The following is a 14,558-nucleotide window of genomic DNA, read 5'->3' as shown; positions in this document are numbered from 1 at the left end:
TTTACATGAGTCAGGACAGAGTGCCTCCACTCTGCATTCATCTAGTCATCATATGGAGCCCCAAATTAAGCTTCCTGAACCATTTTCTGGTGACCGTAAAAAAAGTTTCTTTCTTTCAAAGAAAACTGTAAGCTTTATTTCAGATTACGCCCCTTGTCATCCGGCTCGGAAAGCCAATGAGTGGGCATAGTTATCTCCCGATTACAGGGGGACCCCCAGGATTGGTCTTTTTCCTTGCCTTCTGATGCTAGTTGTCACAGTTCCGTTGAGGGGTTCTTTCAGGCCCTAGGAACCTTGTATGATGAACCTGACAGGGCCATGGTAGCTGAAACTGCTATTAGAGCTTTGGTACAGGGAGATCAACCTGCTGAAGAGTATTGCACCCAGTTCAGACGATGGTGTGTTCCCTCAGGCTGGAATGAACCAGCCCTTAAAAGCCAGTTCAGGTCAGGTTTGTCCAAAAATCTTAAAGACCTATTAGTAAACTACCAGCTTCCTGAGACATTGGAGGAGACTATGACACTTGCTGTTCGACTTGACAGACGTGTTAGGGAGAGACGGCAGGAACGTTTGCTTTTTTCCCAGGAGATGGCCCAGCCAGAGGTCTGTCCTATGAGCAGAGCTGATTTCTCTTCTGAGGAACCCATTCAGGTCAAGATGACTCATAGAGATCAGCGTCACCGATGAGAGGCTTGTTTCTATTGTGGAGACTCAGACCATTGGATTAACCAGTGCTCCAAGAAACCTTCCTTCGGTAAATCTACCAAGACGGGAGAGCTTAAGAACCAGGTATTTCCTAACGTGGTCAAGAGTAAGTTACTCAGGGCCGGCACTTCTATATAGGCAAGGGGGGCAATTGCCCCTGCGCCCCAGAGTCCTTAGGGGCCCCCCCGCGCCGGCCCGCAACTAACTATATTTTTGTGGGGGCAGCAGCGGCAGGACAGTCACACAGAGATGAGCACTTCCATTGTGGAAGCGCTCATCTCCAGTCATCTGTATCGCCGTCCTCAGGACAGCGATACAGATGGCTGTGCATCAGGGGAGGGAGAGGTGTGTCCCTTCCCCTTCCTCTGATAGGCTGCAGGCACTAGGCCGGCAGCCTATCAGAGGCCGGCGCAGGCGGCGCGATGACGTCATAGCGCCGCCTGAGCCGCAGAGCGTGGGACACAGGCCATAAGAGGCCTGCATCGCATCGCTGACATGAAGGGAAGTATAAGTGTTTTTTTTTTTTGTGTACAATACTGGTGGCTACTGGCACATGATTGGGGGCTCTGGCTGTTGGCACATGTTGATGGGGGGGGCTCAGGCTACTGGCACATGATCGGGGAGGCCTATGGCTACTGGTACATGATAGGGGGGCCTATGGCTACTAGTACATGATAGGGGGCCCTATGGCTACTGGCACATGATAGGGGGGGCTCTGGCTACTGGCACATGTTGATGGGGGGGCTCAGGCTACTGGCACATGATAGGGGGGGCTCTGGCTACTGGCACATGATAGGGGGTCTCTGGCTACTGGCACATAATAGGGGGTCTCTGGCTACTGGCACATGATATAGGGGGGCTACTGGCACATGATGGGGGGACTCTGGCTACTGGCACATGATAGGGGGGCTCTGGCTACTGGCACATGATAGGGGGGTCCTCTGGCTACTGGCACATGATATGGGGGGGTCCTCTGGCTACTGGCACATGATATGGGGGGGCTCTTGTTACTGACACATGATGGTGGGGGGGCTCTTATTACTGGCACATGATTGGGGGGCATCTATGAGGGCACATTTTACTGGCACATTATTGGGGGACATCTACTGTATAGGGGCACTTATTACTGGCACATTATTTGGGGCACTTTACTGGCACATTGGGGGCACTTCTAACTGGCACATTATTGGTGGACACTATAGGGGCATCTACTGAGGCCACAAAGAATGGTTATTTTATATGGGGGCTCTGTATAGGAGCATTTTATACTGGGACACATTATGGTGGGTATTATGGGGAAGGGGAGAGAGGAGTACTATGGGGTCATCTACGGGGGCACTGAGAAGGGGTATTTTATACTTGCAAATTATGGGGGACACTGAGGGCATCTACTGGGGCACTATATATGGGGCATTTTATACTGGCACATTATGGGGGCACTATAGGGACATTAGCTCAACTGGGGGCATTACAAGGGGGTATTTTTTGCACTGTCACATTATAAGGAAAATTATTTCTACTGGGGGAGGGGGGGCATTATGGTAGGCTTTATTACTCCCCCATGGTGTGAGCCCCCTAGTAGCAGCACCAGCATCTCCTTGCTCTGCTATCCCTCTGCCCCTTCTCCAAATCCTTATTATGAAATCTTTCTCATTAGGATAAAACATAACATCAGCTCCACCGAGCCCCCGGCCAAAGTGTTGAAGTGGTGTTCAAGATCCCCAAGGGTCAAGCCAAGTAACTGTAAGTTTTCATATGAAATATGTTGATGTTATACACATATAGCATACACTGTGCCCCACAATATACAGTTTCTTCTGTAAAAGTCATCAAGTGTCATGGGGGGGGGGCCCTTATTGTTTTTCACCCCAGGGCCCCATTTTACCTTGAACCGACCCTGAAGTTACTAGTACCCATTACTGTCTCCATGGGAAATATGTTCTGGTAATGCTTTTATCGACTCTGGTTCTGCTGCCAACTTTATTGATCAGAAATTTGCATTAGGGTTGGGTATTCCGATTTTGACACTACCCACTCCCATCCACATCATGGCTATTGATTCCACCCCCCTGGTGGGTGGTACCATAAAGTATTCCACCCCTGAGATATCCTTGACTGTGGGGATGTGTCACTGCGAAATATGCTCCCTGTTGGTTCTTGAAAACTTACCAGTAAAAGTAGTACTGGGTATGCCTTGGCTCCAGTTACATAATCCCATTATGGACTGGACCAAGGGGGAACTGGTGGAATGGGGGGTTGGATGCAGCTCGTGCTTGTCTATGGTGCAAGCGGGGATCTCAGCAGAATCCGATACATTGCCTTTAGTCATAAAGGAATATATGGATGTGTTCTCCTCCTCGAACCCCGAGTCGCTACCACCCCATAGGTCTTACGATTGCGCCATTGAATTGGTAGAGGGTGCCAGGTTTCCCAAGGGATGCATCTATAATCTTTCTAGACCTGAACGCAAGGCCATGGAGGATTATGTTAAAGAGAGTCTCAGTAAGGGACACATTAGGCCTTCCGTATCTCCTATGGGGGCGGGATTTTTCTTTCAAAAAGAAAGATGAAGGCCTCAGACCTTGTATAGATTATCGGGAGTTAAATAAGATTACGATAAAGAATCAATACTCCCTCCCGTTGATTCTCGATCTGTTTAATCAAGTACTGGGGGCTTCCTGGTTCTCTAAAATTGGTTTGAAGGGGGCATATAACTTAATTCGAATTAAGGAGGGAGACGAGTGGAAGACAGCTTTCAGTACTCCAGCTGGACACTTCGAATATCTTGTAATGCCTTTTGGACTCAGCAATGCGACAGCGGTGTTCCAAAATTTTATGAATGATATTTTCTGAGAATTCTTGGGTAAATTCGTGATTGTCTACCTTGATGATGTTTTGATTTTCCTGATTTTGAGAGTCATGTGTCTTATGTTAAACAAGTGTTGGAGGTTTTGAGGAAGAATCAATTGGCTGCCAAACAGGAGAAATGTGTTTTTGGGGTACAAGAGATTTTGTATCTTGGGTATGTTCTCACTCCTTACGCCTTTAAAATGGATCCTAGCAAGGTATTAGCAATTATGGACTGGGTAAGGCCATCGTCCTTAAAGGCCTTACAACGTTTTTTAGGGTTTGCTAATTATTACCGTAGATTTATAAAGAATTTTTTGGTAATTGCTAGACCCTTGACCGACCTCACCAAAAAAGGGGCGGACTTGGATAACTGGTCTGTTAAAACTACTGAAGCATTTGAAACTCTTAAAAAGGCCTTCAGTAGCGCTCCTGTTTTGATTCAGCCAGATCAAGAGAGACCGGTCATTATGGAGGTGGATGCCTCTGAGGACGGAGTAGGGGCGGTCCTCTCACAAGGCCCCTCTAGTCTTACCAATTTAAGGCCCTGTGCCTTCTTTTCCAGAAAATTTTCTCCAAACGAGAGAAATTATGACATGGGGAATCATGAATTCCTGGCCATTAAATGGGCGTTTGAGGGCTAAACATTGTGTCACTGTTGTTACTAATCACAAAAATCTGATGTTTCTTGAGTTTGATAAGAGATTGAATCCCCGTCAAGCCAGATGGGCATTGTTTTTTACACGTTTTAATTTCTCCATCACTTTCAGGCCAGGAAGTAAGAACGTGAAGGCAGATGCTCTATCTCTGATTTTTTGTGCATTTCAGCCTACAGACGCACTGCCTGAAACCATATTGCGAGCTAATGTCTTTTTAGCAGCTGTGTCCCAAGATCTTACGGCTCTTATTAAGGAAGAACAATATCTGGCCCGACACCCACAGCTACAGATAAGTTGTTTGTCCCTGAACAATTCCGTCTCTGGCTGTTGGGTGAGTGTCATGATTCTGTTTTGTGTGGACATCCTGGTATCGAGAGTACTAAAGAGCTGGTATCAAGGTCTTACTGGTGGCCCACCCTATTCAAGGATGTCAAGTCCTGCGAGGTGTGTGCCAAGTCTAAAACCCCTAGAACTTGCCCTGCTGGTGAGTTGCGACCCCTACCCATTCCCAGTAGACCCTGGTCTTATATTTCTATGGATTTCATCACGGACCTGCCACCTGCAGAGGGTAAAACTGTGGTTTCGGTAGTGGTCGGTAGGTTCAGTAAGATGGTACATTTTGTTCCTCTTGCTAAGCTTCCTAATACTAAGACTCTGGCCTCTGTATTTATAGAACAAATTGTACGTTTGAATGGTATTCCCAAGAACATTGTATCTGATAGGGGTGTCCAGTTTGTGTCTAGATTTTGGAGAGCCTTCTGTCAGAGGTGAACAAATCTCATTGTCTTTCTCATTTGCCTATCATCCTGAGAGTAATGGGCAGATGGAACGACTTAATCAGTCTGTGGAACAGTTTCTCAGGTCATATGTCTCCGATGATCAACAATTATGGGTTGAGTACCTTCCTTTGGCAGAATTTGCGATAAACAACCATGTTAATTCCTCTGCTGGTGTCTCCCCATTCTTTTGTAATTACGGTTTCCATCCTCGTTTTTACTCTGGGTCATCCATCTCCTCGTCTAACTCCGAGGCAGATAAAGTCTCGTCTGAACTGTGCACAGTTTGGGCTCGATAATTCAGTTCAAGCTAAAAATAATCAAAAAATCAAAGCTAATAAGAAACGTTCTAAGGGGATAAATCTTCAGGTTGGGGAGAAGGTGTTGCTATCTTCTAAAAATGGGCCTCTTAAGGTGGCCTCCAAAAAGTTTGCACCTTGCTTTATAGGTCCATACGAGATTACTGAGGTAATTAATCCAGTATCTCTTAGGTTGAACCCAAATCTTTCCACATCCATAACGTCTTCCACAAATCTCTGCTTAAAAACCATATTGTCCCTGTTGTTCCTTCACAGTCCGCTCCGCCACCGGTACTGGTTAATGATTCTGAGGAGTTTGTGGTTTCCAAGATTTTGGATGTTAGGAGAGTCCGTAACTCTTTACAGTACCTGGTGCACTGGAAAGGCTATGGACCGGAGGAAAGGTCTTGGGTACCAGCTAAGGATGTTCATGCCTCTAGGCTTGTTAAGAAATTTCATGTGGAACATTCTGAGAAGCCGTCGCCTGGGGCCTTGGGTCCAGTGGCCCCGCGTGGAGGGGGGGTACAGTCACGATGCGCTCTGTGTGTGGTTCCAGGAGGCGGGGACGTCATCAGCTCGCCCGGCGTCGCCCGTTCCCGTGGTAACCATACGGGGGCTGAGTGCCGAGCTGATCACTCGGCGCTCGGCTGTATTGGAACTCAGGAGTCACATGACTCCACTAGCGCCCTATTTTAACAGGCAATCTGCTGGCTACAGATTGCCTGTTATTGAGGTCCTTCCTGCGATCTGTCTCATCCCTTGGTCTTGGCGTTTCCTCCTGGTTCTGACTTCGACTTCTCCTGACGATCCTCCGCTTGTTTCTCTGGTACCGTGCTGCTCTCTTGGTTTCTGACTCGGCTTGCTTGACTTCTCTGTTGCATGTATTGTCTGTCTCCCCTGCACTTATCCTAGCTGAGGGTTTGTCGACCAGTTGTACCTTGTCACTAGGACTTGCGAGGCAAGTAGGCAGGGACAGGGGCGCGGGTTGAGCTCAGTGGTCATTTCCCCACCCCCTGTGTGTGTGACAGCGTTTTTACTCATGCATTTACTTGGGTTGTTGTGTGGACTTCCTCATTTTCACAAGCTTCTCTGGTTTTCTACTGTATCGGTGTCCTATGTCACACCGCCTGCCTCTACCCTAAATAATTTTATAATGATCTTTTGTCTTTGGTCTCAGGCATTACTCTATGGAACAGAGAGGATCTGGACAACCATATTTCCACAACGCCTCAAAATAAGACAGATTTTGAAGTGTTGACATCTGACGCGGTTTCTGATAAGTCGTCTGCTCTGAATGTCTCTGGAGAACTAAAGATCAGTTTGTGGAGTGGCATGGTCGAAGTTGCGGGATCTGGAAAATACTTTACTGATACAAAGGAATCGAAGAAACAATCTAGAGTCACTCTGAAGTACTTGAGAACCACCAGGTTTGATCAACTCGGTATGAACCACCTCTGCCCAAAGAACATCACTTACAAAGATGTGTTAGAAAAAGGCATAGCAACCCATGTGGTTACCGGAATTTTATATGGAGCCCAGGCATTCTTCATATTCGACAAAAAGGTTTCTGCCTCTAAAACAAATAAAGATGTTCAAGGGCAACTTAAGGGAATGGTCACGAAGATAGCAAATCTCACAGGAGAGTTGAAGATGAATGAAGCAGAGAACAAAGAAGTCTGTCAGTTCAACTGTAAGTTTCATGGGGATTTTGCTCTGGAGAAAAACCCAGTGAATTACGAGGAAGCAGTGACAACCTATGCCAGCCTTCCAAAACTAATAGGAGAGGATGGAGAGAAGGCCGTGCCTATAAAAGTCTGGCTGTACCCCTTGAAAAACTTGGACGACAGAGCTGCCAGCTTGGTAAGACAGATTAGTGATCATCTGGTTTTCACAGCAGAGAACATCCTGCAGCAGATGTCAGAAGTCGTCATGGAGTGTAACGATATGATGAGACATCCGGCGGCCATAACTTTTCCAGCTCTCAACAACAAGATCAGCCAGTTCAAGAGACTTTTTGAATATTTTAGGGTTAAATTCCAGAAACAGTTGTCCCAAGTACTGCCATCTATACGTTGTGGAAAGATGAAAGAGTCTATTCTGGAGAACATTCTCACCAGGAAAGAGAAATCTCCATTTAGGGACAAGAACATCAGGACATTTCTCAGCAGAAGATGGCTGGAGATGGAGACTGTCCATTCATTATTAAATCAACTGACGGATTTCAGAGTGATCTCAGAGGAAAGAGAGCTGATAAAAGAAATTCTTGATCCAAACTTTCAGGAAACATTTTGCGTTAACTTCTCCTCCTTGGCTTCTGAAGACCCGTATCTCTCACATTTAGAGTCCTGGCTTCATAAGGAAACTTGGGATCTTCAGGACAGCTTTAATGAAGGGGAAAACCAACAATGGTTCGAACAAAGCGATATACAAAAGCTGACGAATCTAATTGTGCGTATGTGCCAGGCATTCAAAGACGAGCCATGCAGAATCAATCGACTGGTCATATCTGTTGAATGCAGGGAATGTCCTGGAATCAGTATTCATTCTCACGAGAATGGCAAAGGGGTGACTGCAGAGTGTATTTCTATTGTGTTTGCTTTCTGTGGCTCAGAATTTTCATAGAATAATGTGCTTTAATAATAAACCTGTAAAAAAAGAGGTAAAGAACCTAAATGACTGCAAAAGACCAAAAATAATAACCCATGATTAAGGGCTCTTTCACACCTGCGTTCTTGTCTTCCGGCATAGAGTTCCGTCGTCGGGGCTCTATGCCGGAAGAATCCTGATCAGGATTATCCTAATGCATTCTGAATGGAGAGTAATCCGTTCAGGATGCATCAGGATGTCTTCAGTTCCGGTACGGAACGTTTGTTGGCCGGAGAAAATACCGCAGCATGCTGCGCTTTTTGCTCCGGCCAAAAATCCGGAACACTTGCCGCAAGGCCGGATCCGGAATTAATGCCCATTGGAAGGCATTGATCCGGATCCGGCCTTAAGCTAAACGTCGTTTCGGCGCATTGCCGGAGCCGACGTTTAGCTTTTTCAGAGTGGTTACCATGGCTGCCGGGACGCTAAAGTCCTGGCAGCCATGGTAAGTGTAGCGGGGAGCGGGGGAGCAGTGTACTTACCGTCCGTGCGGCTCCCCGGGCGCTCCAGAGTGACGTCAGGGCGCCCCAAGCGCATGGATCACGTGATCGCATGGATCACGTCATCCATGCGCATGGGGCGCTCTGACGTCATTCTGGAGCGCCCCGGGAGCCGCACGGACTGTAAGTATACTGCTCCCCTGCTCCCCGCTCCTACTATGGCAACCAGGACTTTAATAGCGTCCTGGGTGCCATAGTAACACTGAAAGCATTTGGAAGACGGTTCCGTCTTCAAATGCTTTCAGTACACTTGCGTTTTTCCGGATCCGGAGTGTAATTCCGGCAAGTGGAGTACACGCCGGATCCGGACAACGCAAGTGTGAAAGAGGCCTAAGAGTACACTATCACTTATTGATTAAATATTTTTAACATATTACTAACAGCATATGAGATCTAATCATTAATTTAAACCTTCTTGTACCATACAGTGCAATAAAAAAAAATCCAAAAAGTTTTATGTGTGACAAGCTTTTTACGTATATAAACTCTCCTATGTGGTGTTTTTTTTTTACTATTTCTACTCCCTGGAAAGAAAAGGAGGAAACATCCTCATTACAGACTTCCCTAAAGTTATTAGAAAGGGCGGATACATTGGTCTTCTTAGTGTTGGGGTTCATGCACACCACAATGGTTTTGTTCTGCATTTTTTGCAGGTCGGACACGGACCCTTTCACTTTGACTGGGCCGCAACAGATGAGGACAGCACACCGGGAGCTGTCCGCACCAGCATGTCTGTTCTGCGGGCCTGAAAACAATATGGAACATGTCCTATTCTTGTGCGATTTGCAGACAAGGACAAGACATTTATAAAGGAGAAAAAAAAATTGCTGGTATCAGTGTTTCGCAGATTCGCGATTTGCAGACTACAAAAATGGCCAAGGCCGTGCGCATAAACCAAGGGTGGACACAGAAAGCAGAGGGCCCCTGTGCAAAGAATGTGCCTGGGCCCCTCCACCCCCCATGCCAAATTCTCAACCTAACCTATTCCCTCCTAATATTACATACAGCAATACAAAACATACAAGGTAAGGCTACTTTTACACCCGTGGTACTACGATCCGTCCGGACACAAACCTCAGCATGCAGCCGCACTAGTACCAGATAGTGCCCCTTCAATAATTATTGGCACCCAGTGCCCTAAAAATAACTGCGCCCAGCAAATAGTGTCCCTGACACTAATAAACATAATGTCCCCCAAAAATAATGATACAAAAAAATGCCCTGTTGTGTGGCAGTAAAAAAATACCTCCTCTTAGTGCCCCTAGTAGAGCCAATGTCCCTATAGTGCCCTCATAATGTGTGCCAATTCCCCCTACTGTACGCCCCCCAAAAAAACTCTTAGTGCCCCCAGTTGAGCTAATGTCCCCATAGTGCCCCATAATTTTGCACCAGTATAAAATACTCCTATATAGTGCCCCCAGTAGATGTCCCCATAGTGCTCCTCCCCCGTTCCATGGTGCCTGACATAATGTGCCAGTATAAAATGCCCCTATAGAGTGCCCCAAGTAGATGCTCCGATAATGTTCCTCTCCCCCTTCCCCATAGTGCCCATATAATGTATGCCAGTATAAAATGCCACTATGGTACTCATCCCCACCCCCATATTGCACATATAGTTTGTGCCATTATAAAATGCCCCTATATAATGCTCCCCAGCAGATGCCCCCATAGTGCTCCTCTCCCCCACTTCTCCATAGTGCCCCCCATGTGTGACAGTATATAATGCCAATATATAGGGACCCCAGTAGATGCCCTCATATGGCTCCTCTCCCCCCCATAGTGCCAGTATAATAGTAATATATAGGACTTCCAGTAGATGCCCCCATAGTGCTCCTCTCCCCCACGTGTGCCAGTAAATAATGCCCCCTAGTAGATGCCCCCATAGTGCTCCTCCCTCTCATGTGTGCCAGTAAATAATGCCCCCTTGTAGATGTCCCCATACTGCTCCCTCACATCTGTGCCAGTAAATAATGCCCCCTAGTAGATGCCTCCATAATGCTCCTCTCCCCCCATGTGTGCCAGTAAATAATGCCCCCTAGTAGATGCCTCCATAGTGCTCCTCTCCCCCAATGTGTGCCAGTATAATGCCCCCTAATAGATGCCCCCATAGTGCTCCTCTCCCCCCGCATGTGCCAGTATAATGTCCCCTAGTAGATGCCCCATAGTGCTCCTCTCCCCCATGTGTGCCAGTATAAGGCCCCCTAGGAGATGCCCCCATAGTGCTCCTCTCCCCTCATGTGTGCCAGTATAATTCCCCCTAGGAGATGTCCCCATAGTGCTCCTCTCCCCTCATGTGTGCCAGTATAATGCCCCCTAGTAGATGTCCCCATAATGCTCCTCTCCCCCCATGTGTGCCAGTAAATAATGCCCCCTAGTAGATGCCTCCATAGTGCTCCTCTCCCCCAATGTGTGCCAGTATAATGCCCCCTAGTAGATGCCCCCATAGTGCTCCTCTCCCCCATGTGTGCCAGTATAATGCCCCCTAGTAGATGCCTCCATAATGCTCCTCTCCCCCCATGTGTGCCAGTATAATTCCCCCTAGTAGATGTCCCCATAGTGCTCCTCTCCCCTCATGTGTGCCAGTATAATGCCCCCTAGTAGATGTCCCCATAGTGCTCCTCTCCCCCATGTGTGCCAGTATAATGCCCCCTAGTAGATGCCTCCATAATGCTCCTCTCCCCCCATGTGTGCCAGTATAATGCCCCCTAGTAGATGCCCCCATAGTGCTCCTCTCCCCCCACATGTGCCAGTATAATGCCCCCTAGTAGATGCCCCATAGTGCTCCTCTCCCCCATGTATGCCAGTATAATGCCCCCTAGGAGATGCCCCCATAGTGCTCCTCTCCCCTCATGTGTGCCAGTATAATTCCCCCTAGTAGATGGCCCCATAGTGCTCCTCTCCCCCATGTGTGCCAGTATAATGCCCCCTAGTAGATGCCCCCATAGTGCTCCTCTCCCCCCTTCCCCATTCTGGGCAACAGCATAGTGTTAAAAAAAAATATGAAGGCCTCTTCCGGCCTGTGTCCCTTGCTGTACGGCACAGGCGGCACGATGACGTCATCTCTCCACCTGCATCGGCCTCTGATAGGCTGCAGGCACTAGGCCTGCAGTCTATCAGAGGAATGGGTAAGGGAAACACCTCTCCCCTGCCCCGCTGCAGCATCCATCTGTATCGCTGTCCTGACCATGTCCCATTTAAAGCCCCCTGATGCACCCTACAGTAAAAACTGCCAGAAAGTGACCCCATTTTGGAAATTACAGGATACGGTGACAGTTTTATTGATACTATTTTGGGGTACATATGATTTTTGATCACTCTATATTATGCTTTTTGCGAGGCAAGGTAACAAAAAAATTGCTGTTTTGACAGTTTTTATTTTTCATTTTTTACAATGTTCATCTGACTGGTTAGATAATGTGATACTTTTTATAGAGCAGGTTTTTACAGACGCGATGGTATCAAATAGGTCTACTTTTTTTGTTTGTTTCAGTTTTACATGATAAAACATTTTTTTTAAAAGATTAAATAAAAAAAGGTTTTTGTGTCGCCATATTTAAAAAAAGAAAATCCCGATCATCTTGAGCAGGGGCTCGTTTTTTGCAGGAAGAGATCACAATTTAATTGGTACCATTTTTAGGTACATATGATTCAATATTACACTTTATGAGACAAGGTGACCAAAAAATTGGTTGTTTTGGCATAGTTTTTTATTTTTTACGGTGTTCACCTGTGGGGGTAGGTCATGTGAGATTTTTAAAGAGTAGGTCATTATGAACGTGGCAATACCTAATATGTATACTTTTTATTTATTTAAGTCTCACACAATAAAAGTATTTTTGAAACAAAAAACTGAATTAGTCTTACTGGTAATTCCCTTTTGACGGCACCTTACTTTGAGATCATCCTCCTCCTCCTACCAGGCAGGGACAGGAAGCTTCAAAAAGGGCCTACCTTCATGCAATCCTCAGTGTCTTCTGAACTTGACAGGCCCTAGAGTTTAACACTCACGCCACAGAACTTTCACACTTTATAGCTTAAATTTTAAACAAAAAGAACCTGTTATACATATTATAATTCATATATATAACAAAAAACCCTATTATTGCACTTCATAACTAGGTTTTTCCTCTACATATTTTTTATTTTTTGGGCGGGAATACAAGCGGTGCCGTCATGGAGGTTTCGTGAAAAGGGAATTACCGGTAAGACTAATTCAGTTTTTCCCCCTCACCTCCATGACAGCACCTTACTTTGGGAACTAACAGATTAATAATTTAGGGTGGGATGACTGCTTGAAGAACATTTCTTCCATACGTAAGGTCCCTCTTAGCATCAATATCCACTCTATAGTGCTTAACAAATGTATGAGGATTGGACCAGGTTGCAGCTCTACATATTTGTTCCATAGAAGCGGATGCCTTTTCCACCCAGGATGTTGACACTGCCCTAGTTGAATGGGCTTTAAGTTTAGAAGGAGGTTCCTTTCCCATCACAACATAGGATGGGGTTCCCCCCAGTGCCATCAGCTCCCCCCCCCCCAGTGCCATCAGCTCCGTTCCCCCATTCCTATCAGCTCTCCCCCACCCCAGTGCCTTCAGCTCTCCCCACCCAGGGCCATCAGCTCTCCCCACCCCAGTGCCATCATCTCCACTACCCCAGTGCGTTCAGCTCTCCCCCACCCATTGCCATCAGCTCCACTTCCCTAGTGCCATCAGCTCCCCCATCCCAGTGCCTTCAGCTCTCCCCCCCAGTGCCATTAGCTTCACTACACCAGTGCTTTCAGCTCTCCCCCATCCCAGTGCCATAAGCTCTCCCCCATCCCAGTGCCATAAGCTCTATCCCCCCCCAGTGCCATCAGCTCTCCCCCACCCAGTGCCATCAGCTCTCCCCCACCCCAGTGCCATCAGTTCTTCCCCATCCCGAGGCCATCAGCTCTTCCCCATCCAGAGGCCATCATCCTTTCCCCCTGTGCCATCATCTCTCCCCTTGTGTCATAGCCCAGCCTGCCCTCCTCCTGACAACCGGAGTGCACAGCATCATTGGTTGCTATAACGCTGTGCACTCCGGGCGCCCGGCCTTAGTCGCGCCCCCACCCCCTCGGTTTCACCAACTTACCTTTCCAGAAGGGGTGCTGCTCTGCGCCTGACATCACACAGCGCGTCAGGTAACGGCGTGCGTACATCAGGAGGTCAGTGCAGCGCGGGACCATGGACGTGCTGTGGAGTGTCCAGAGGCCGCCTGCTGGAAAGGTGAGTATTCCAAGCACATTGCGGGCCAGCGGGAGACCGTGGTCATGGGACACAAACGTATCCTTATTGGTTAATTAAATGAAGTGGCTCACTGCTGATAGTGGGTGGTACGGTGCTACAAACTAAAAATTGAGGACGCCCCACCTCAATGTAGCAAGTAAATATAAAAGTAAGGAAGCGAGCACTCACTCTATGGCAAACACTCAGATTTAATTGATAAAATGTCAAATGTTACAATTCAATAAAATAACTGATAAAATACAATACAATAAAATATTAATACCATATGATATATATAAATGAATAATGGTCGACCATATATGAACCACTAATTGGGATATCGCAATACAATTATAAAAAAAAAAAGCATAAATAATTCTCCAACGGTATCCTTGTGAATAATGATACAAATAAGTGACTATGCAATGAGGAAAAAATATTATTACATCAAGTGATAAAAAATATATATAACTCTGTATAGATGTGACCAAAATCACGGGGGTGAATTTAGGATATTAGTGTCCTGGTGTATAAAGATGTGAGAAAAGGCATGTGTGCCAAACATAGGGGGGGGAGAAGGACACCTGATGGAGCCCTGCACAAGCGTGCACGCTAATGCACTTGCAATCCTTCCTATAGAGATTGAAAATTCAACATTAGGTACGCAGTCAACCGCATCAAATACTCCAGCCGTTGGCTATGCTCAGCCCGTTATATAGTACGCTCATGTGAACAGTCTATAATATCAGCTTGACTTTCACCTCTGTATAGAGGGTAATCCTTTCCTAAGGAGTGAGGAGTCTTACCTCCTTCAATGCCGTGTTACAGGAACTCTTCCTTAGTCCGTTGTAAAAAGTGAGCTGGAGACGCCGCTCTG

General features: G+C 46.8%; 1 protein-coding gene across 1 annotated transcript in view; it reads left to right on the top strand.

Annotated features, from left to right (window-relative positions):
* The window catches only part of LOC121002630 (neoverrucotoxin subunit alpha-like), a 56,562-nt gene extending 42,410 nt beyond the window's left edge, over nucleotides 1–14,152 (top strand). The window contains exons 4-5 of the mRNA XM_040434069.1: nucleotides 6,464–7,718; nucleotides 14,134–14,152. Coding sequence (XP_040290003.1) covers nucleotides 6,464–7,718; nucleotides 14,134–14,152 — 1,274 coding nt within the window. The remainder of the gene's footprint in view (nucleotides 1–6,463; nucleotides 7,719–14,133) is intronic.
* The last annotated feature ends 406 nt before the right edge of the window (nucleotides 14,153–14,558 follow it).

Source organism: Bufo bufo, chromosome 5 (genome assembly GCF_905171765.1).
Source record: "Bufo bufo chromosome 5, aBufBuf1.1, whole genome shotgun sequence".
Lineage (NCBI taxonomy): Eukaryota > Metazoa > Chordata > Amphibia > Anura > Bufonidae > Bufo > Bufo bufo.
The sequence above is the reverse complement of the archived record's forward strand: the minus strand, read 5'-3'. Positions and strand labels throughout refer to the sequence as shown.